A 24073-nucleotide genomic window follows, 5' to 3' on the forward strand; every position below is an offset into this window, starting at 1 on the left:
TGCTGCCTATTAACTTACACACTGACCCTTTTTTGTTCTTTTTTTTGATAATTTTTGGACTGAAGGACATTTTTAAAACACAGACATAAAAAGTTTTTTGGCAGACAATCAAAGAACTCTAATGTACCGTAATAAAGTCGACTGAGTCATGCTAGTTGTTAGGTCTTTTATTGGTCTGGACGTTTAAATCTTCAGGCGATGAACAAACTGAACCGTCAAGGGATTTAATGCCTTCTCGAAATGTGTCGAAGCGTCCTCCTTAAGGGTAAAAAATAAATATAATAAAATCTCTTCACCACTGCTGTGAGCGAGGATTCGTCAGCCTTTTAAAGCCGAAAACAGCCTTGCTTTTGGAGTTTAATTAAAAAAAATGAATTGGTAGGTTTCACTTAAAACCACAAACCAAAGTGTTACAGCAAGACCATGCATACGGAGCCCTGAAATGTAAAGCAGTCAGTGCGTTTACATGCACATCAGTAACCTGAAAATGGCCTTACCCCGCGAGTAACTTCACCTCCGGTACAGTAGGTGGCGCTCCGCCAACATACAGCTGGTCGAAATACGGTTCACCTTTGTCAAAATCACAAGCGGAGAGGAAAATGGCCGACTTTTGGACAGAATTACGACAGAAACAGGTCTTCTTGGTAGTGATGTTAGTTGCCATGGCGAAGTCCTCCCTCGGTTTAAAGGTAACGCTCTATTGTTGTTATCTTCATGTTGTTTTCTGCGCCCTTGCTTCCTGGTTTATTCTATTTCCGGGTCAAAAGCCACCAGCGCACAGTGGGGAGGGGGAGTCCTGCGTAGACAAGAAACCCGATAATAATCCGGGTAAGGCGTTTACATGCAGGAGAACTCCGGTTACTGAAGGAGTCATCTAGGTCCGTTACCCGGGGTATGAGAACTCTGATTCTACCCGGGGTATGGTGTTTACATGGTGTTTGAGAAACCTTGGTATGCCCTTAACCCGAATATAATTAGGTTTTAAGCTGCATGTTAACGCACTGAGTGATAAAGTTTGTTTTAAAAACAAATGCACTCAATCTATTGTGCTCCTCGAAGAAGAAAAGAGACATGCACTTGAATGTGAAGATAAGATACTTCCAATTAGCTTGCTACCTTTGTTAGCATTCACTGGCCGACGTCGTTGAAAGTTAGCATCTGAAAAGGCTGTATGGCTTTTTACACTCAATTTTGATTATTTCACTCGCACAATTAATTAGAGTTTCAGCATCTCCAAGTCTAAGACCATGCGTCCAACGGGTACAGGCCCAGGAGTCGACCCAGAACACACTGGAGAGATGATACAGGCCTATCACGTTTGGTCTGGGAACACCTCGGTTACTCAGGAAGAGTGGAAAACATTGCTGGGGAGAGGGCCACAGCAGCCCACCGCCCTGAAACCGATGCAAACGAATGGATGGTTATTAGGTTTATTACTGATGTATCACTATGTGTAGTGTTTTAGACTTATCTGATAACTTTGTCATTAACCTCTATACACAAAATCATCAAAATCGCCTCAACTTGCTACAAAATAAGGTCTTCCAATAAAATGATTCATCATTGATAAAGAAAGGGATTCTTATACGGTCGAGTTTTAGATATTTTGGACTGAGTTCAGGTGTTTTCTGACAAGTAATTACTTTATTTGGAAGTGATTTATATTATCTGTTGCTAAAAGCCTCCACAGTAATAGTGTGAGTAAGCTGCCAAATATTAAGATTGTAAAATGCGTAGCTATTGGCTCCTAATAATTCACTTCTGTCAGCACAAACATATCCACTGTGAGCGTGGGAGTACACAGGCACACAGACACACTTGCAAATACAACTTCACAGGCTTTTGGCCCCGTTTCCCAGAGTTTATGATGCACTTATTCAATGATATTTTTTTTATTGTCCTTGTTTTAATTTGTGTATCTTGTTTTTCCTCTCAAGCAAGTTTCTTTAAAGCCCTCTATAAATACCCTTGACTTGCCCTGATACACACACCCTAACACACACAAAGACCCCAAAGCCTCATAGACTCGATCGGGTTTCGCTTTGCTCCCTCAATAATTGGTCCATATTGCAATCAATACAATTACAGCAGTCCACCGGAGGTGTAGCGAGCAGCCTGCAGCGGTTTGGGAGTTGTTATATGATTTAGTGCTGTAATGAGCAGTTATGAGATGCACTCACACACACACTGTCACAGGAAACACAGGCACGGGCTGAGGGTTATGAGACTTACAGTAATGATAAGACCACCTGTTGTCAGCCCCCAGCGTGCGATGTAGAGCGAAGCAGCCAACGCAGAAAAATGACAGTGCAAGGACGAGGGAATAGTCCTTCCCCTCTGTCACCATCTGCCCATCACTCTCTCACCCCTCCTCCCCCTTCCTCCCTTTAACTGCTACTCTTTTATTTCTTTGCTGCCGTCTTTCTTCGCTGTCTTCCTTTATTACTTTCAAGTCTGTCTTTCTCCCCTGAATATTTTTTGCAGCATGTTTTTCTCAGGACTTTTTTAAAGCACTCGGCTTCCAGTCGAGACTAAAATGCTTCCTCCTATATTATGTTTTGCTTTCTGATGATAATTACACATTATATATTCAATGATTCAGTGTGTCACCTCAGACACCACTGATACAATCGTGACTAAATTTTATAGACCTAGGGATGTGTAATGGCAAGAGTCTAGCGATACATATCATGATAAAACGATGACAACACCATATATTGCGATAATGAAACATAAAATGATGCACCAACGTAGTTAGTGAACCCGGAGTTTATTAAAAGAGTGTTTTGAAAGACTTACTTATTGGCCTCGGTACCAGCTCCTCTCATAGTATAGTCCAATCACGTCGATTACCAAATGCAATCCATAAGGAAGGAGCCCATCATGCTACTGCAGAGGTTTGGTGTTAGCAGTATAAGTAGTTAAAGACGCTTTAGTGCCTTAACCATACTGCCCCGAGCTAGTCAGCGTTAGCCACGCCTGGCTGTTAGCGACTCTACTGGATTTCTCAGTTAATAGTTCATACACGATAAAAACTGTCTTGATGGCTTATTAGATGTATGTAAGTGCCGTAAAAGACCATAGGATGATTTTGCGCCGTAATTGCACTTTAATGAAGCACTATCCTATCTTATATCTTATCTTATATCTCATCTTATATTTTATCTTATCTTATCTTATATGCATACATTGTGATGTTGGAGTGGAGGAGTCCAATGGCTGAAGAGATTACAGAGGCCAGGGGTCTAATCAACACAAAATGAACCATCGCCCGAATCTCGTCATGAAAACTATTAATGATAAAATCAAAACAATATCACACATCACAATAATGCGATACCTTGCTTCAGCATTTTAAAAGAGTAGAATTGTTGTTCAAATGCCAGGAAATTTAGTTCACACATCCACCTGTTTGTGCACCTCGTTAGGACCATCAGTGTACATTATACTATGTCACAATTTTAACGAGCACTTTGAGTCGCTCGACAACCACATTTTCTGTCACCCCTTTGCTCTTGCTAAGATTAGCATTAGCCTGTCAAAGCTTTGCGATCAAGTGGCCATCCTTCAGTGCTACGTTTCATTTTCATCATCTGAGACCGTTTCACCGATGCGAGATACTTATTAACCTCACACCAAGTATTCGTCACACAAAGACTTCGAGATGTGTTTCCAGGCGCTAATGCGACAGAGGACATGTGCTGTGGCAGATCTCTCTTTGTCGGCTGTTAGGCATGAGACGCTTCTACCTCTCACGTTGTCTGAAATACCAGATCTGTGTGCGGCTAATGAAGGGTGAATTTCTTCATTAGATAGCAAAGTAGACAGTGACAGTGACTAATGAGGATTCCTTGAGAACAAATTGGAAGTAACAATAAGCTACTGGTGTTACTATGCTTTAGTTTGCCTTAGCTAAGGATGTGTAGTATCTGTGCTGGTAATGTTTCACAGCCACTGATCCTAATGATTAATTCAGTCATAGCCATTACAGCTCCATCATTCTAGTTAAATGTGGACATCAGTGTACAGTGGCAGGTAGGTATTTATGATATATTATTATATTAACAAGCACCTATTGTTAGAATATATAGAAGTCAGTACTATAAGTCTGTTTTGTTAAAGTCTGTCTATCAGTACAGTATATGGTTTGAAACCGCTCGAGTAAATCTGAGTTTAATGCTGAATCTGCAGCAGCTTTCTGCCCGTAATGACCAGTGTAATTATTTCTAATGGTGTGGAAACCACCTCGGTAAACAGTTCATATTTCGGACCTCTGTCCACGAGGCAAAGTTCAGCCATGTGTCGCACAGTCATTTAAAAAAATCTGCTACAGTAAAGAAAACTAGGGCGCACTCACACTGTCCTTCCGCACCGCGCCCCGCGCTTTAGGGTACGTGTCCCCCCCTCCCTTTCCCCCCGCGCCCCAGGCCCGTTTGTACTCACACTGCCTGGGCCTCGCGCAAATGCTTCTTGCCTGTCCATACGTCAACACACCGTAACACGTCACGAGCATTGATTGCCGTCATCTCGATGCGTCGCTTTGTTTACACATCTTTCCATAGACCTCAGAGTTTTTGTGCGTCCTGCAGTAAACACTCCACCTCCGCATCACACCAACGTGAACCTTTCGCCGCCATTGTTGTTGTTGTTAAATGTCCACAGTTATGCGCAGAGCGGTTGCACTCACACTGGTCAAACGCACTAGGCTTGACCCGAAAAAACCTGTTTTGGCCCGGTGCGGAAGGACTGTGTGAGTGCGCCCTAAACAGCAAAAATCAACAGTGAAGGGAAATGCGGCCATCTAGTGTGAAAGAATGTGTCTGTTTCTCTTTTTATTTGCTCCTCTCCACTGCATGTTTCAGCAGAAATTTGGAGGACAAAGGCTCCACGGGAAGAGTCCTTTTTATAGGTGCATTGTGGTAAACTTTCTTGCCAGTCTGCTTGATCCTTTAAACAGTGGTATAATCATGAGAGAATGCTGCCGCAACAAAGGACCTCACTGTTTCCCACCTGCCGCGAACAGTGCGTTTGATGGGGCCGACTCAGAAGCAGCGAGCCAGAGACTGAATCTGGGTCTCTGCGGTGGTGCTTTTCCCTGCGCCATTTGATCTGACTTAACTGTATCTTTGGTTCAAGGTGAACCAGTATAACTTTGTACATCCATCTTTGAGAAACTACGTTGTACCTATTTGGCGGATGGGAAAAAGTATGCACTTGCTCTCGTTTTCGGTATGAAAATATACTTCAATAAAAAAAATATGAGTCTGTAGTTGTTGCCATAGTTACAGCAGTGTATTGTCAAGAGTGGAGTCTAGGTTGACTAAAGCAAAATAGAATTTTTCACCAAGATGTCTCTCTAAGTACACACATCTCATCTCATCTCCTCTTCATCCGCTTATCCGGTGTCGGGTCTCGGGGGCAGCAGCTTTAGCAGGGGACCCCAAACTTCCCTTTCCCGGGCCACATTAACCAGCTCTAACTGGGGGATCCTGAGGCGTTCCCAGGCCAGTGTGGAGATACAATCTCCACCTAGTCCTGGGTCTTCCCAGAGGCCTCCTCCCAGCTGGACGTGCCTGGAACACCTCCCTAGGGAGGCGCCCAGGGGGCATCCTTACTAGATGCCCGAACCACCTCAACTGGCTCCTTTCAACGCTAAGGAGCAGCGGCTCTACTCCGAGTTCCTCACGGATGCTGAACTTCTCCCCCTCTCTCTAAGGGAGACTCCAGCCACCCTCCTGTGAAAACCCATTTCGGCCGCTTGTACCCGCGATCTCGTTCTTTCGTTCATGACCCAGCTTTCATGACCCTAGGTGAGGGTAGGAACGAAGATTGACCGGTAGATCCAGAGCTTTGCCTTCCTCAGCTCTCTTTTCGGTGCGGTAGAGCGACTGCAACACCGCCCCTGCTGCTCCGATTCCCCAGCCAAACTCACGCTCCATCCTCCCCTCACTCGTGAACATGATCCCGAGGTACTTGAACACCTTCACTTATTATTATACACACTATTAGAAAAATTTAACTGGTGTCATATTCACATATATTGACAGTGCGCATGTTTATGGTCTATGGCCACGATTGAAGATGATATATTGATACATACTTGCGGTGGGCCGAAGACAGATGACCATCGTTCCTGCAGACGACCTGTTGCCCACATCAACTGTGTCTCTTTCTTTTCTCCAGATCGACTGGCCGGCTCCGCAGGATAAGAAGAGAGAGTGCGTTGCCAAGGGGAAGAACAACCAGGTAACATGCACGCCTGTCGGTCCCATACTCGTCTTGCTCATTGCGGCAGTTGTTTCCAAGGCATTAGTTTGCGAGGGTATCATTACTCACTTCACTCTGCTCAATTACATTTTGTCAAGTCGGCCCGGGGTTCTGAACTGGAAACTCTCCAGTCATTACATTAGCACACAGTAAAGTGCATCTTCCGCACAAGGGTGAGGATCAGCAACTTTTAAGGTGGTTCGACTCAGCAAGGGATTTGTCTGGAGCAATAAAAGTAGATGAAGTCCTGATCCAGGGAGAATCTAATATGTGATAAAAACCGATGCTGAGGCTTCATATTTAGCACGCATACATCTGACTCTCAACAGGACACTGTGGCTTTGATATATGCATTTAATTCTTATAATGATGTACCGCGGTCGAAGAAGCATTCAGTCATATTTTTAAAAAAATGTGAAAATCTCATAATGATGTTCCACGTTTTCCAAATATTTTATGATGACATTAATCAGAGGAGCAACTCCTTGTAAGTCAGCATTGAATCATACATTGTCCGGCCTTATTAGCCTCCGGTACTTACCACCGGTGCATTTGTAATCACAGTTAATTAACTGGCCCCGGCCTCGCACTTTAGTCTCGGCAAGAGCTTTTCGCTGCTCTGACCGCATAATGTACATTTGCAAAAACTTTCATTTGATATTTCATAGAAACACAGAGCTTTTGGAAATGCAGCTAAAACTTCTCTCATTGCACAACGCGGTACTCTTTGATGTGGACTAAGACAGAATGGTTCACTGGAGTGATGTAGTAGCAACACTTAAGAAATTTGACTGCAGCAGAAAAGAGAAAGAAAAATGTGGAGAAGTGGGGTTTTAAAAATATTTCAGTTGTCAAACCTTAAAGGTTCCATATAAGGTTAATTTCAGGTTCATTGGGGGTCTACTAGAACATGTTTGCACGCTTCTGGTGGGTGGGGATCGAACCGCCAATCTCCCGAATGGAGGGCGACCCACTCTCTACTGAACCACATTCACTCGTCTTTATTTTTAAAGACGTGAAAATATCACTTTCTACAATACAGGACCTTTAATGTATAATTGCTATTTCTCTTGGGTTTGGGGTGTGGTACCTAGAATACTGCATGATGATCAGAAAAGTTGTGCAGAGCAGGAATCGTCTTACTATGCCAGAATAAACATATGGTGTTTACGTTGCCTGTCGTTATCCTTAATGATCAGTCTTTTTTTATAATGCTATAGTTGTGGGCCTGAAAGACAAGGCCCGTCTGCTCGACACATCTCATGCTGATTATCCCCCCTGATTGCAGGAGCTGTAGAAATGAATTAAAAATAAAATCATATTGCTCCTATTACAGCTACAGATATTGTTTTGCTGCTGCAATGGTAGCATCAAGTGGATGCGCTGAATTATTCATTCCTCTAGCATCATGTGTGAGCATCTGTTTCCAATTGCATTCAAAGAGCTTTATTGTTCATCACAGCGCAGACATTAAAGGGCACTACCCATAAAACAGTGCATATATTACACTGCTGATTACACACAAGTCTTTGAATGCAAGCGATCTGCCTCTTTCTTCTTTGTGCAGTTTAAAGGTTACTTAGATAATGTGGTTACATCATTACATCATCTTTTAAGTGATGTCCTTAAGTGAGGACACTTTGTATAACGTTGTTTAGAATGACTGACATCATAAGCAAAAGGAATACAAGTAAAATGTTCAGTGTCTTCGAGTTTGTTTGTTTTTCTGCATCCATAAAATAAAGGAATAGGCTTCACCTTCACAAAGCAGCACTGACTTCCCCTGACAACAGCATTCTAACAATCCCTCCTCTCGCCATCACAGACCGAGTGCTTCAACTACATTCGTTTCCTGCAGAGCTACAACCACACGCACCTCTACACCTGCGGCACCTACGCCTTCCAGCCCAAATGCACCTACGTGGTAAGCATGCGCGTGTGTGTGTTTCCCTACAGAGACATTTTGAGCCGTCGCTGACAGGTGTCAACTTGAGGTGTCAGCCGTCTGACCTCAGGCTAAGACCACGGTGTGATAAAATAAAAATAAATGCAATGGAAAACAGAATGTGTGAATACTAGTGCGTATGTGACACTGATGCGACCGGACAACATGGTGAGGGGTGAAGCAACGGTCTTTGTAATGGACAAACAAAGCCTGCAGCTGTGTTACAAGTGACCATGAAAACAAAACATGTGTGTTCCTGTGTGTGTGTGTGTGTGTGTGTGTGTGTGTGTGTGTGTGTGTGTGTGTGTGTGTGTGTGTGTGTGTGTGTGTGTGTGTGTGTGTGTGTGTGTGTGTGTGTGTGTGTGTGTGTGTGTGTGTGTGTGTGTGTGTGTGTGTGTCTCTGTGTGTGTGTGTGTGTCTCTGTGTGTGTGTGTGTGTGTGTGTTCTTACAGAATGCAGACTATTTTACACTGAACTCAGCAGCCCTGGAAGATGGGAAGGGTAAATGCCCATACGACCCTGCCAAGGGGCATACTGGCCTCATAGTGGGTGAGTAAAAGTGTGTGTGCTATCGTGTGCACATGCTGCGCGTAAGCTTTATGTAACCGCATGCATGATTTCATGTATTCCATGTACAGAAAATACACATTTTAAGTGTTTCCGAACAGGTGACACGATCAATTAAGGATCACGTTAAACAAAAAACAAAATGCACGATTACTCCTTAGTTGGAAATGCATTCATGTCAATATTATCAACAACAACCACAACAACAACACAGTCAGCTCCTGGTGCTCCATCCCAGCAGTCTGTACAATAAAGTGAACAGCAGCATGTTTTACAGCTCTAACAGAAGCATAAAATGTCCATCAAATCACCACAAGCAGCTTCTGCAGCATTTGTTTTGCAGCACTAAAATTGCACCGAGAGTCCAGTAGACTCATTTAAATGTGCATGGTGCCTCCACTTCAGCCTCTCTGAACCTGTAGGCGCCCATTCTTTGTTCTTTTTTTGTGTCTCCCCCCGCTGAACCAATGTCCTCCTCTCAGACCTGCACAATGGCGGCTGAAAAGCATAATGAAACTAAAGCTTGCTTTTTGTTGTTAAAGATAAGGAGCTGTACTCGGCAACACTCAACAACTTCCTGGGTACAGAGCCGGTCATTCTGAGGAACCTGGGCCAACAGCACTACAGCATGAAGAGCGAATACCTGCCTGCCTGGCTTAATGGTAAGTGAAAAAGAAGACATTATTAGAAAGGAAGAAGAGAAAGAAGTGGTGCACCTGCCAACTGAAAGACAGAGACAGGGAGAGGGGGAGAGGCTGGAAGGAACGGATAGAAAAACAACATATCTTTATTTAGATTCCTTTTTTATACTTTTGTTTCCATTTCTTATTTAATTTGTTTCTTCCAGAATCGGTCGTTTGCTTGACCCCAATCCCCTTTTCCCCAAAGCTTTATTCCAACATGGATTATAATGATAAGAGCGGCACAGTTACTTCTCTAAATTCCTAGTAGTCTTCGATTTCACACAACAGCAGGCTTTTCATTTGGAGCTGACACCCGAAGATTTTGTTGGCTGTAATGACAACTGTTGTGAGCAGATTTTCGCAGTTTTGAGCAGCCCTAATGAGTTGTTCGAAAACTGTCTTCAGCTGACTCTTTAATCTTTCCAGTTGGCTTGTGTTAGAATGAATGTAAAAGGGTCTTAAATTTGCACTTATTGGCTATTTATTATACATGATAGAGTCACAAAGACTGAGGCTGCATGCACGTCCCAGGCAAAACGTCAGCATCCTCTCCAGTAAATGCATGTTGAAGGCATGGAAAAGGGAAGCATTGGTCTCATATTGCAGATTAGCTAATTAACCAGAGTATTATAGTACATTAGTATAAGTAGGTAAATAGTATAAGTATAAGTATGACCCTGTTTGGATGCTGTAGAGAAACCCGGACAACAGCAGTGGTTAAATCACTGCCTTTTTCTGTGTGTCTTCAAACAAATGTTAAATTTATGCTAGCTAATATGTTTTTAATCAGAGGGACTAACAGATGAATTTGGCAAATAAACACTAAGTTGTGTTAGAGGTCGCTAATGATATGCTGCTCACTAGCGACACTGTTTAGCTAGTAGCAGTGTTTGTACTAGCTTATGCAGCATTGCAGCCAAAGTCAGTGGTTGGGATTTACCAGGTGAAATGTCCAACTTCCAACCTCCAAGCGTTCCCGATGCCAGACACCAAAAATAAATAAATATGAAAATATAGCTTTCTGAGCAAACTGATGCTTTTTTGGCAAGTGTACAAACTAATGGCGTCTGAACACTGCAGCCTCCTTTATAATAATAGTGCAGGAAATATAACTTTGAGAGATTGTTGTGAGATACCGTAAACAGCTACTCAATGACATTGGTGACATTTTGACATCCATGCGGAACAGGTTTTACTATATGAAGTATGCACTGTTTTAATCAGGCCTGTCTAAATACAGGCAAGGCTATACTTTACAATGACTTGTAGTTGATGGATTTCCATGTGCATTTCCATTGTTGTGTGACGTCAGACAACTGCTTGAAGAACATTTCCGAGCTCCGCGTTGTGCAGAACACAGCATTAGACTATTACTGTAGTTAGTAGTAAGCTAGTTTAGCTTAGTTAGTAGTACGCTAGTTGCCAGACATGCTAACATTTGTAGCTAAGGCCTACATTAAAACAGATATACACACTTTTTTAATGGTTTAATGCGTTCCTTACACATTTGCTCTATAATGTGTGCTTGCGCGTGCGCCGTCATACTTGTATAGAGTTAAACTCAAATATTCTGCATCAGTTGAGGTCTAATATTTCTTTTCCACGACATTGCAACACTGACAAATTAAATATGTATTAGGATAGAATGAATCGCATTAGAGGTTGAAAATGCCAGAGTTTCTTTAAGAAGGCGAGAAGCAGAAACATGCACAAGGAAAAAAGAAAATGAGTCGCAGGAAATGAAGCACAGGACTCAGCTACAGCGAAGGATCGTTATCTTTTGAGGGGAGGAGGCGGGGAAGAGAGTGAGCTACTTGGAGTGAAATGAAGGGGAGAGAAGAGGATGAAGTCACAGCAGGATAAATGGCTGATGAAAGAACAGACATTAGGATTGGTGATGAAAAGATAGAGGGAGAGGTGAGGGGAATGGAGAACGGAGGCAGAGGAAGGAGGAACATACAAATGAGGCTGAGGTTCGCATCGGTGTGTCCATTTATTATTCATGCCGGTACCGAGATTTTATTAAAAACTAGACCGAGACCAATGAGAGGAAGCCTCACCTTAATTTAAGCAGCTTCTAACCAGCCTAAAAGCATTTAATTGGCCCGGGTTTCGGTGGAGAGCTGTAGTGTCCCACGATGGCTTCAAATACTGCTTCAGAGGCTTTTATACTGAAATGAACAGTTCATCTGGGGAAACGTTTATCCCTTGTAATTCAAAAAAGTTTTGCATAAAAATGGATACATTTTAAAGCCCCCCCGTAGCTGAATTTCCAAAATATGACTGTATCCGTCTTTTTTTTTTTTAAATAGAAAAGAAAAAAAGTGAAAACGTATCATTTGGAAACCCAATGAGGGCTGAAGGAAGGACGGGGAGGACGGGCGGAAGTGAGAAACACAAAATGGACCTCTAATAGGCTAGCTAGAGAGAGAATGACTGGAGGAGAGATGAGGCGAAGGAGAGAGGGATGATAGAAAATAGACAGAGAAGTGAGAAGAGGCGCCAGGGAATGAGATGAAGGTGTCAAGCCAGTGTGTCTATAAGGGCGTGTGTGTGTCGTGTCAATCAGAGCAGAGGCAACTATACAGTTGTGGTGTGTGTGTGTGTGTGTGTGTGTGTGTGTGTGTGTGTGTGTGTGTGTGTGTGTGTGTGTGTGTGTGTGTGTGTGTGTGTGTGTGTGTGTGTGTGTGTGTGTGTGTGTAAATACCACTCATTTGTGTATGCTGTGTGTGTGTGCGTGTGTGTGTGCCTGTGTGTAAATACCACTCATTTGTGTATGCTGTGTGTGTGCGTGTGCGTGTGTGTGTGCCTGTGTGTGTAAATACCACTCATTTGTGTATGCTGTGTGTGTGTGTGTGTGTGCAGAGCCGGACTTTGTGGGTTCAGCCCTGGTGAGAGAGAGCAGCGGCAGTAAAAACGGGGACGACGACAAGATCTACTTCTTCTTCAGTGAGCGAGCGTTGGAGCTGGACTGTGACACGGAGCTCACTGTGGCCAGAGTGGCCCGCGTCTGCAAGGTAACGCACCCGCCGATGATCCAAACTGAGCAGATCGGATTCAATTAGGAATCTCCTTAAATGGCCTTCTTCTCACTCTGTGTGTGGTGTATGTGTGGAAGTGTACTAACGACCAAACAGAGGGGAAGAGCACAAACTCATTCAAACAATAATCAACCTGCAAGTGACTGATAAAGAAATAACAAGGACATATGTAGGCGCAAAACATGGTTAGTCTGCAAAATAGTGTCATCCGTGATTGGCTTGAAATCAGCTGTTTTCTGTTTGCACTCCAGCTGTTGACGCAGCTGTTTCTGAGCACTTAATAATGTGAAACAGAGCTCGCTAAAAAAAAAAGAGACGCCCATACAAGGAGACAATTGGTAGCATGTGTTAACAGCTATTTACGTATAGCTTTAAATCTGGTAAATCACACTTGGACTGGGCTGATGTTACTTACAAATCAGAGTGAACATGTTTTTTTGCTTTGCTCGCTCTGCTTTCAGTTGGTTTTTCCATGCAAGGGATACAAACCGCCAAAAGAGCACGCAGCTTTCTAAGACAGGAAGCACTTAGACACACGATTTCTCAAGAGGGCTCAAAAGATCGGTCATGCTCAGATTTTTTTTGTATATCCGTGACTCTCCAGTCTTCTGTCTCGCCTGAACTGCCGTATCATACGCAACCATCTAATCAAAAAGTAAATTTGAATAAAATTGCACTCCTCCGTCTACCGCGGCATGTGCATATGTGCGAGGTGACGGTGTGCTGAACATAATAGAAAATTAATACTTTCTGTTTTGTATCAGACACGACCTCATACGTGCAATCAAAATGATTTTCTTAAACCCAGAAGCTACTTTAAAAGATGGAGTTTATAATGTCACCAGATTAAATCACACATAAAATAGCTGCTAAACACCAGTTTGCCAACATTCAGTCATGTAAAGACAATCACATAGAGCTATGTGGTAATTAATGCATTCATTTGTTAATGAATGGCCTCATTAGGGTAGCTAATTAGCTTTAAATATATCACAGCGATGATGGCCAGGCATCGGAGGTGTGAAGCTGTATTTTATATGATTTCACTGACCTTTTAGTCACAGCGGTGCAGGTTTAGTGTCACGTCACAGTCGCGCGCGGACTATCATGTCAGTCACCTTTTAAACTGAACAAAACAGAGACGGATTAATAGTCTGAGCAGCTACGCGCAATGGAGTGTACAATATTTGCACTGTTTTATGGCAAGTGCCCTTTAATATCTGCGCCGTGATGAACAAGAGGGCTCTTTGAATGGAATTAGAAACAGATGCTCACACATGATGCGTACTAGAGCGGTGAATAATTTAGCCAGTCATCCTGCTGATATTACTGTTGCAGCAGCAGCACCATGTCTGCACCTCGCTGTTGTATTATGAGCATTTGCATTTTTTTAATTCCTTTTTTTACAGCTTCTGCGATCACTGAGGATCATAGAAGTGAGACGTATCAGGCAGACGGGCCTCTTTTGAGCCCACTGTACGCTGTATAAAGGGGCTCATCCCTATGCAATGTTTATGGTATAATTGAATATTATTATTATTATTATTGTCCTGCTTTTTAATGGTACCCTCGAGCATCTCAGGGTCTAAATGCTCCTTTTTTCCGACATGACTCAGCTCATTCACTTGGAGCAGCTTTATTATTATGTAGACGCAGATGTACAGGAAGAGTGAATGTGAGTCTAATGAAATGCAACATAAGCAGCAGCGGCAGCAGCATAACAGAGCGGGGAAGTGAGCAGAGCGCTGTCGGCCTAAAGATTAACTGAGCGCCAGGTGACCTGTTGCATCTGTAGCGGCGATGTGAGGGTTTACTCAACACAGCCTGAAGTACAAGCGAGGTGACTAGTTGAATCAGTGTACCACAAGAATGATGTTGTTTTTCAAATATGCCTGATTTTATTGCAAAGGTAGTGTTGGATATATGTTGTGTGCCTTGTAAGAGTGACACAGGACGGTTTAAGATCTCCTCCTGAACTGGCCAGGCTGGGGTTCGCGCCATAACATGTCAGGGGGAAACTTAAAGATGAAAGACGATACACTGAGAAAACAGCGCTCTAAGTGTCAAATGCTGCAAAATTAAGCTTAAACATAAAAGAAAAGTAAAAAGTGACGTACTTGGGGCGGCAGTAGCTCAGTCCATAGGTGACTTGGCTGGGAACCGGAGGGTCGCCAGTTCTAGTCCCTGTGTGGACCATGAATGGAGCGTGGACTGGTGTCTGGAGAGATGCCAGTTCATCTCCTGGAGACTGCCGAGGTGCTGTTGACCCCCAACTGCTTGGGGCGCTGGTCACTGGCAGCCCCCTCGCTCTGACATCTCTCCATTAATTGCATGTATAGAGGTCCTGTTTGTGCATGTGTGTGTATTTCGGGCCTGTGTGTGTGTAACATGAAAAATAATAATAGAGTGAAAAAATCGAATTTCCCCGTTGCAGGACTAATAAAGGAATTCTTCTTCTTCTTATAAAACATGCTTTTGAGTTAAGGGGTAATTCATTTAATAGATTTGACATGGACCGATCTCAGCCATTGATAAGACCTGGTGTGTCCTCTTCAGGGGGATCTGGGTGGTACAAGGACCCTGCAGAAAAAGTGGACCACCTTCCAGAAAGCCAGACTTGAGTGCTCCCTCCCCGAGCGTCACGTCTCCTTCAACAATCTGCGAGCCGTCTTCACTCTGCCGGGGCAGGACTGGCGGGGGACCACCTTCTACGGCATCTTCCACGCCCAGTGGTGAGTCAGAGCAAGGGCTGTCAAAGACGTGTTAACGATACAGCTGAATTTTAAGCGTCATCCTCAGACAAATGGGAGCGAATTACTACTTGTACCAACTGCCGTGAGGGCGAGACATCACTTTGCCCATGTGTCAGATACTCTGCTTTTTATTCAAATTACAGGTCAGCCAGTCGCTCTGACGTGACGGCTCTAATTATGCGCTTTCTGTGATTAGACATTCACTGTGTAATTGGGCTTTTAATATAAAAGGCCTCTAACTGACAGGGACGTGAGCTATTGGAGTGGTTACAACCCCAGTGTGCTTGAACATGTTTTATTGGTTTTATTAGTGATTTAATGTCACATGGACTTAATGATGTTTCAGATGATAGTTTAATTTAATGTAATTAGGTCCTGTGCTACAAAGATGTCATCATAAATAGCAATCGACTGGCGATTGAGTCATTGGTTGAACCAAATTATTTATATTACTCATCACCTCACCTGTGGTCATGAAAGCCTGGTCATGACCGAAAGAATGAGGTCGCAGGTACAAGGGCCGAAATGGGTTTTCTCAGGAGGGGGGCTGGAGTCTCCCTCAGAGAGAGGGGGAGAAGTTCAGCATCCGTGAGGAACTCGGAGTAGAGCCGCTGCTTCTTTGCGTTGAAAGGAGCCAGTTGAGGTGGTTCAGGATCATCTGGTAAGGATGAACCCTGGGCGCCTCCCTAGGGAGGTGTTCCAGGCACGTCCAGCTGGGAGGAGGCCTCGGGGAAGACCCAGGACCAGGTGGAGAGATTATATCTCCACACTGGCCTGGGAACGCCTCGGGATCCCCCAGTTAGAGCCGGTTAATGTGGCCCGGGAAAGGGAAGTTTGGGGTCCCCTGCTAAAGCTGTTGACCCCGTGACCCGACCCTGGATAAGAGGCTGAAGATGAGATGAGATGAGATGAGATCACTTCTTACCTTCCAGTTTTAGTATCATGACCCAACTACGGTGTGTCCTGGCAGCAGAAATGCACCATACCATCATGTTCAGAACTGGCTTTAACATGCGTCCTGAGTGATCCGATCACGGATCAATTGGACAGCTCTTAGTACAGGTGACCGCACCAAAGATGCATTGAGGATGTATTGAAATTGTTCACTCAGAAGCTCTGGGCTGCATATGGCCTCGTGTGGTCATTGTGTCCAAGGACACACTGAAGAAGCATCTACTCAACCAGCGTCCTCTGTGTAAGCAGAAGTTTGTAGTCATTCCCTGGCTTAGACACATAGAGACGCATTCTAATGCCAGGTGTGACTCATCGACTGTTTATAAAGATGAACGGCGAGACCCCACTTGTGCTCCACTGAACAAAAGTGAGGCAGAAATATCTTGGATGCAGGCGCCACCATGTTGTAATTTTGCAACCAGAGTCTTCACAGTAGTGATCACGAGTCGATCATGTACGTCTGTGTGAATGAATGGAAACTGGACTCTGTAAAGCACCTTGAGTACTGAGCAAGGCACTATATAAAACTAATCCATTTTTATTATTATTATTATTATTATGATGATGATGTTTCACCCTGTTTTTATAAAAATCGAATAACTTAAAACCAACATACCAGAAAAATGAACACTGCCACAAACGTCACTTCCTACGTCGACAGAAACCATCTCGTAAAAATGTGTTTGAGGTGCACTTTGAGTTTTTAATTTGACCCATGTCCCATCAGCAAACATGGAGGGGGCAGGACCTATGACCTATATCTCAGTCAGCCACCAGGGGGCGATTGAAATGCTTTGGCTTCATTTTTGAGGCATCTTTACAAACAGTCTGTGGTGTGAACCAATACGCATGTCGATACCAGGTCTGAACAGGGTCTTGGTAACAGTGAATTGCATCTGTTGAACATTTGTGAGAATCAGGGGAAGCAGGCTCTGTTGATGTCCACTGTTCTCGGCTCCCTGTTTATGGCTTGATAGAAAAATTCATTTAGGATCAAATGAACTTTTCTGCCTTTTTCTTCTGAGGAGAAAACCAATTCAAAGTGATAATTGAACTACAATCTGGTGATTAGACAGGGTGTTTACAATGGTAACTTCGTTCTGATAAGCGACTGTGCTGTTATTAGAGGGGTAAAGATTGGCATTTGTTGGACCACTACATCACTGTTACGTGTTAATGAGTTGCTTATCAACAGAGCAGTAGGAAGAGGGCAGGAGGTTCTCTTTGGGAGTAAAGTTAGAGCCTTCCTCCATCTCTGGGTAATGCCCTTTGATGTGACTCTTTTGTGTTCCTCAATGAGATATCATATCACAAAGTGACTCAGCTTTGAACTTGAAGCTTTGTTACTTCACTGGAGTTCCCGCTGCCGCTGAAAGAAAAGCCTAATCCTTTTTCTCTGTGTGACTCGCCGGGGATTCCTCAAAGCCCCCTGGCTTTGATGGAGATAACATTAAGATAATTGGACATTATGTTAATGATGACTGCGAGTCGGAGCCATAATCTGACTGAATAGGGTAGCTTTTTAACTTGCTAAAACATCAGTGCTGTCCTTCGGTTTTAAGGTTAACTTCATAAAAAGCCGTGGCACTGCTGCACATTAACAGTACTGTTCCAGAGCACTTGCCTTACAGGACACATCACAGCATACGAACTACATTTTCCAGCAGTAGTGGATTATTCGCAACTATTTGTCTTTGCATCAATATGTCAGTGACTGTGTTTAAAAGCTACATTTGTCGGAAAAGTTGTTGGAAATCAGATATATTTGTGAGATGAGGAGTACAAGTATCACTTAATGTGTCTGGGTCACGCATCAATACCCAATTTCAATCCCACTTGGGGTCTCCAATTGGGCTGGGAGAAAAAAATGAGGATCCTACACCCCAGACCTAACCATTAAATGAAATGCATTTCCTGAGTTGCATCACCAATCGACTGATTTCAGCGGCCTATCGAGGAAGTGTATTGCATGTACATCAATTTGTACATCAGTTTGCTTCCCCACAGATGAGTGAAGATGTGTAAACAAACACATCTGATCTCCTTAGCTAACTTAATAAGGAATAGTCTAGGCTCTGGAGTGAACATTTACTAAGAATATACTGTGTATATATATATATAAACATGTAAATGAGTTCAGATTCCATGCTTTTCATGTGCAACAGATATTTATATTTAGCTGTTTAGAGTTTCACATCCTTGCGTGTTGGTCTTGCTTTACTTGTGCTGCATCCAGAAGCTATTTGCTACCGAAAAGTCACATTTGCATGACAGGTAATCCGTCTCCCAGGTTTTACTGCCAAACATTACTAATTCCCCGCAATTCTGCCATGTTTCAGGGGTGACGTGGATGTGTCGGCTGTGTGCCAGTACCAGATCAGTGATGTGAAAAAGGTGTTTGAAGGATCCTACAAAGAGTACAGGGAGACCTCTCAAAGGTGGGGGCGCTACACCGGAACAATCCCTGCCCCGCGGCCTGGATCGGTAAGAAACTGGGAGCCCTGCACAAGTACATGTGATATATGATGTTTGGTAAATGCAAGTATATCCAGGAAACTTTAGGAGGCAAGAAAAGTATAGTTAAGGTTTTTGTCAACTTCTGCACCAGAACAGGACAGATAAATGAGCGGGGGGAGGGATAATGAATGAGGGAGGGAGGGAAGTAGAAATGGGTGCCATGGGGTACTGTAGTGAGAAGTGGAAAAGACCAAAATCTGGCACAACACGAAAAGCTAAGAACGTAATGATCCAGGACGAAAGGGAAGGAAGCAGAGGAAGGGGTGGGATGGCAGGCGGAGGTGAAAGCGAGTGAAAGAACGATGGAGAAAAGGAAAGAGGGGCACGGAGGGAGGGAGTCATCTCCAAGCCAACTAACCATGCCAAGCTGTGCCAGCCGCAGCTAAGATGATTCATCCTCTAACTCTCTCTCCTTCTTGGCCCTCTCGCTCTTCCCCTCGTCCTTGTCTCCACTCCATTCCTTCCTTTATTCCCCTCGTGTCCATCTCCCTCCGCCGTCTCTCTCGTCCTCTGTCTGTGCTGCAGTGTATAACTAACCTAGACAGGGACAGCGGCTACAACAGCTCTCTGCAGCTGCCTGACGCCACGCTAAACTTTGCCAAGAAGCACCCGCTGATGGACGACAAAGCTCTGGCGCGCCCCCTGCTGCTCGCCAAGGGTGTCAACTTCACAAGGCTGGCGGTGGATCGTGTTAGCAGCCTGGACCAGCGGGCGTACAACATGCTCTTCATCGGCACAGGTACAAACCACATGAAGGCTCCTATTAGTGCCACAAAAATGGGCCATTAATAAATGCCAGTGCTTACACTACATATGTAGAGTAACTACTTTTTGTTTTGACTGCCTGCGGGACTTAAACTAGATATAACAATTATACTCAAATGACAAGTCAATCTATCTGAGTGTGTCAGCTTAAGATGCAACTGTCCTTTAACGTCTCAGATGCAAACACACACACACATTAAGTATACGTCAGGGGTGGGTAAAAATAAATTTCTGTTGTGATAAAGCCCTAGTTGAGTGGGGGCGCTATGGGCATCGCGGTAGTGTCTCGACAAGCGTTACGTCTCGGTTTCGTTACATCAGCTGTGTCGCTATGCTGCAGCTAACAGCTAATAGCTAATCAAGTCCACAGCCCAACTGGCACAGTGAGGACACGCCTGCCATTGAGTTTATACTGTGAAGCACAACAAGCAGGGAGAACTGCACATAACTCAGGAAGTGTGTGTGCGCATCTCTGTATTTGTCAGCGTGTCACCTGTGTGTGTGTGTGTGTGTGTGTGTGTGTGTGTGTGTGTGTGTGTGTGTGTGTGTGTGTGTGTGTGTGTGTGTGTGTGTGTGTGTGTGTGTGTGTGTGTGTGTGTGTGTGTGTGTGTGTGTGTGTGTGTGTGTGTGTGTGTGTGTGTGTGTGTGTGTGTGTAGTGACCACTTCCAGTCCATAGGCTTTTAGTGACTGACTTCTACACCACACCGTTTCACCAATTTCTGTGCAGAACTCTTTCGTACGACGTCCTATGAACCTGTTCATTAAGTAATAATATTAATTATAATAATACTACCTACTCTCCTCTATTACATTTCTGTTGGGATCAGTTTGTACAAATATTGCACACATTATAATTATAAATTAATAATAATATAATTCATTTTGCAGTGTTGTTGTATTGGATTGCATTATACCTCATATGGTGTTCCTGTTATAGCCCACCTGCTGTAGTGTGTTCTCTCACTGTGAAAGTGAAAAAAAGATCTTAGGTACAGAGTCTTTGTTCATATTTCCCTATTACTCCACTGTGTGTGTGCGTGTGCGTGTGCGTGTGCGTGTGCGTGTGTGTGTGTGTAGTGTTGAAGAGTTGAGAGCTTGCAGGTTATGGCAGCAGATAGGGACAGGTACTGGCATTAGGTATGGTGGCACAAACAACCTGCCATCTGGCCAGGCTTCAAGTAGGTTGCAATTAAGGACTCGATTTGCATACTAAGACCCATCTTCATGCATCAAAGGAAACATCTCAGCGCGACTTAATTAATATATCCAGTCAGGAGCCATCAGGGCCATATGCAGGTGTCCTGTTTTGGCGTGGATGTGAAATCAGCCGGCCCTCCCAGAGCCCTAATCCTGAATAACACTGATCTGACAGTGGATTCCGGGGAATGTGGATTTGACTGCAGCTCATCTCATGAATGGAGAAAGATTCAACTACTTACCATTCAGGTCACTGCAGCGGCAGAGCGACTGTGGCAACTGACAGTGCGACAACAGCGGACTCAGGGCTTCTCTGCTGGCAAGCAGGGAGGCCAACCCGGACACACACATGGGTAACACGCTCACAAACACAGAGACGCGCACGCTCGCACTTCCTGAGCCAAGTGCAGTCATCCCCGCTTGTCGTGCTTCACAGCACAAACTCAACAGGGCCCCTGGCAGACGTGCCCTCACAGTGCCAATTGGGCTGCGGGCTTGATTAGCTATTAGCTGCAGCATAGCGACAGCTGATGTGACGAAGGAGCGACGGAACGCTTGTCGAGACTGTTTTTCTGAAAAACCAGGCTATTGGATTGAAGGATTAGCCGACATCGGTCCCTGGCGCCACAAGAAGCGAGCGTGATGATATGCCTGCTGCTCGCTATGCCTGTGTGTGTGTGTGTGTGTGTGTGTGTGTGTGTGTGTGTGTGTGTGTGTGTGTGTGTGTGTGTGTGCGTGTGCGTGTGCGTGTGCGTGTGCGTGTGTGCGTGTGTGCGTGTGTGTGTGTGTGTGTGTGTGTGTGCGCGCGTGTGTGCGTAGTCCCCTCAAGCGTCCCGTTAGCTACCAGGTTAGCTTTTCATATTATCTGTGACAGCCTCTTAATCGAGAGGTCCACACAAGAAAGCACATGTCAGCAAGAAACACTATTCCTTCCACACACACACTCACTCACACACACACACATGCGCACATCAAGGTCACCCCACCAGCTGTGCCTGAAACACCTTTCATCACAGGGGATCTAAACTTGTTCACAATGCCCGACATGAAAGGAGCACAGGGTCTCCTCTTCCTTCTCCTCCAGCATCAGCTCCCCACACATCACATCTACAAATGTTTGATAATATTACCTTTACCCGAGGTAAATGCCGGGAACGGCGTCTCGACTCTTTTAAAAGCACCTATAGATCGTATCTTGCTGAGCTGGACTCACTACTGGCAGGAGAAGTTGATTTCTTTTCCCGTGTCTGTCTTTCTCAGCATGAAATTTTAGTGCAGCTGGCGTTAAAGTTTCACAAAGTGACGTCTGTGAAAGACGCGGACAACTTGATGACACTGTAGCTTAAGTGCCTTTATTATCATGTGTATGACTGAAGTGTGCTTTTTCTCACACGAGTACTCTCTTCTTGTCTTAGGGCGCACTCACACTGTCCGTCCGTCCCGTGCCCCGTGCTTTAGGGTACTTGCCCACCCCCCCCCCTTTTACATCATAACAGGAAAAGCACACAATTAAAAACAGCTCCTTTCTCCAGCTTTTATTTCCATATTCAAATCGATTGTTATGGCATCAAAGGAGTGTGTTTGTATGCTTTAATATCTCGTCATTAATATTTGAACGAACTTCTATGCAATCACAGGTGTGTTTGTGGATGTATTAGTGCGTCATTAATATTTCAGTCAAACCCTGTGCAGTCACAGCAGGTGTTTGTTTGTTGACATTAATATTTAAATTGACTGGCACGTAGTCACGGGCGTACGGGCAAATAAATCCCATCTTTATTATTCAGATGAACTGGTGTGCAGTCACAGGTGTGTGTTTAATATCACATCAATGAGATTTAAATGAGCTATTCAAGTCAAAGGTGTGTGTTTATTGGCTATTTCGCGTCTGTTTGAAAATATGATTTTTTTTTTTGCATGCCATGAAAAATTGCCCTGAGGGGATAAAGAAAGTTTGTCGCGCTGAAGTGAACTCGAGTTGAAAGTTTGACTCTCCTCTCCCTCTCCTGTGCGCTGCAGCGGAGGGCTGGCTGCAGAGGGTGGTGATCCTGGGCTCCGACGCCCACGTGATAGAGGAGATCCAGCTGTTCGAGACAGCCCAGCCGGTCGACAGCCTGACCATCTCGCACTCAAAGGTAAGGGCGAGGGGAAGGGATGTCACTGTGGAACGGGGGATTGCAGCGGTTTCACACATGCACCACACTTTAACAGTTAACATAGAGACGCAGCTTGGGAAAAGGACATCTGCATGGCTCTGGAGGAGCTCTGTCTGATCTGGAAAATGGCTCCAGGGTTAGCGTGACTTTGGCATGTTTAAGGCTGCATTACTCAAACAAATACTAAGCGTGGAGTTTGAAAATGTGGGGGTTTACCAAACAGGAAGGGTCGAACAAGAAGATGCATCCAGGTTGTCGGAGCTTCACCTAAACTCGGGCAAAATGTCAGGATACCATCTCCCCAGGTTGGAAGGCAAATATATTTGTAGCACTGCCACACTCAAGCTGAGGTGGGATGAGATGAGCTGGTCATCAAGTCACCTATATACATGCACCCCGAGCTTTGCTCCAGTTCCCAGTCGAGTCACCTATGGACTGAGCTACTGCCGCCCCATGTATGAACATGTATACATTTTGAAAAAGGGACCTAGTTCCACTTTAAGATGTTGATCGTGAAATGTTAAATCCAGCCAGGGGACCTTTGTTGCCCATCTCTCTCCATCATTCCCTGTCATCTCTCTGTACTATCGCTATCTCATAAAGGCACAAACGACCCCGAAAAATAAATTAGAAAGATGGCAGGGGGTTGTTTAGATCACCGCAGGACCTCTTTAAGATACATCGTTTCAATTTAGTTGAAAAGAAAAACTGAGTTTGATATTTTCAAGACTAAAAGACACGTATCAAAACGCATGAATTCTTTGTGTTGGCACGTCAGTTGATTCGTCTCAAGATAACTTTATTTTGTCCCGGGGGAAATTTGTCGTGGATGTCTCTGTTACAGGATGCATTCTTGTTTACAACATGTCAGCAGACCAGAGCCAGTGCAGCAAACTGAGGCAAAGGGGATTTTAATAAGAAGAACGCAGCTCTGCTCTTACTGACTGCATGAATATGTTATCATCATGGACTCTAGGATGTATTGTCTTCTGCTCTTTTTGGGAGATGAGAAATCTTAATGGGCTCTCAGGGGGAAAAGTTACTCCAAGTCTTTTTGCTGTTTTGGCACAACCAGCGTGCTTCTGCACTCCCTCTGATCGTATCCCTTGAAAGTGTAGTTCCATTAGCTTGCTTTGCGGTTGCATCACTTCTTCATTGGTATTCTCTGGTAACAGAATCATTTTGTCTTCTGCTGACCTGATAATACCCTTTTTGCCAGCCACAGAT

At 44.3% G+C, this 24073-nt stretch overlaps 1 protein-coding gene across 3 annotated transcripts in view; it reads left to right on the forward strand.

The window, feature by feature from the left end:
* The window catches only part of sema4c (sema domain, immunoglobulin domain (Ig), transmembrane domain (TM) and short cytoplasmic domain, (semaphorin) 4C), a 103594-nt gene that overhangs the window by 75413 nt on the left and 4108 nt on the right, over nucleotides 1-24073 (forward strand). For all 3 annotated transcript variants that reach the window (XM_083911752.1, XM_083911750.1, XM_083911751.1), the window contains 9 exons: nucleotides 6184-6246; nucleotides 8093-8191; nucleotides 8665-8761; nucleotides 9322-9441; nucleotides 12328-12479; nucleotides 15060-15235; nucleotides 18550-18694; nucleotides 19253-19466; nucleotides 22710-22825. In XM_083911752.1, the coding sequence (XP_083767878.1) occupies nucleotides 6184-6246; nucleotides 8093-8191; nucleotides 8665-8761; nucleotides 9322-9441; nucleotides 12328-12479; nucleotides 15060-15235; nucleotides 18550-18694; nucleotides 19253-19466; nucleotides 22710-22825 (1182 nt within the window). The remainder of the gene's footprint in view (nucleotides 1-6183; nucleotides 6247-8092; nucleotides 8192-8664; nucleotides 8762-9321; nucleotides 9442-12327; nucleotides 12480-15059; nucleotides 15236-18549; nucleotides 18695-19252; nucleotides 19467-22709; nucleotides 22826-24073) is intronic.

Source organism: Echiichthys vipera, assembly GCF_963691815.1.
Source record: "Echiichthys vipera genome assembly, chromosome: 4".
NCBI lineage: Eukaryota > Metazoa > Chordata > Actinopteri > Perciformes > Trachinidae > Echiichthys > Echiichthys vipera.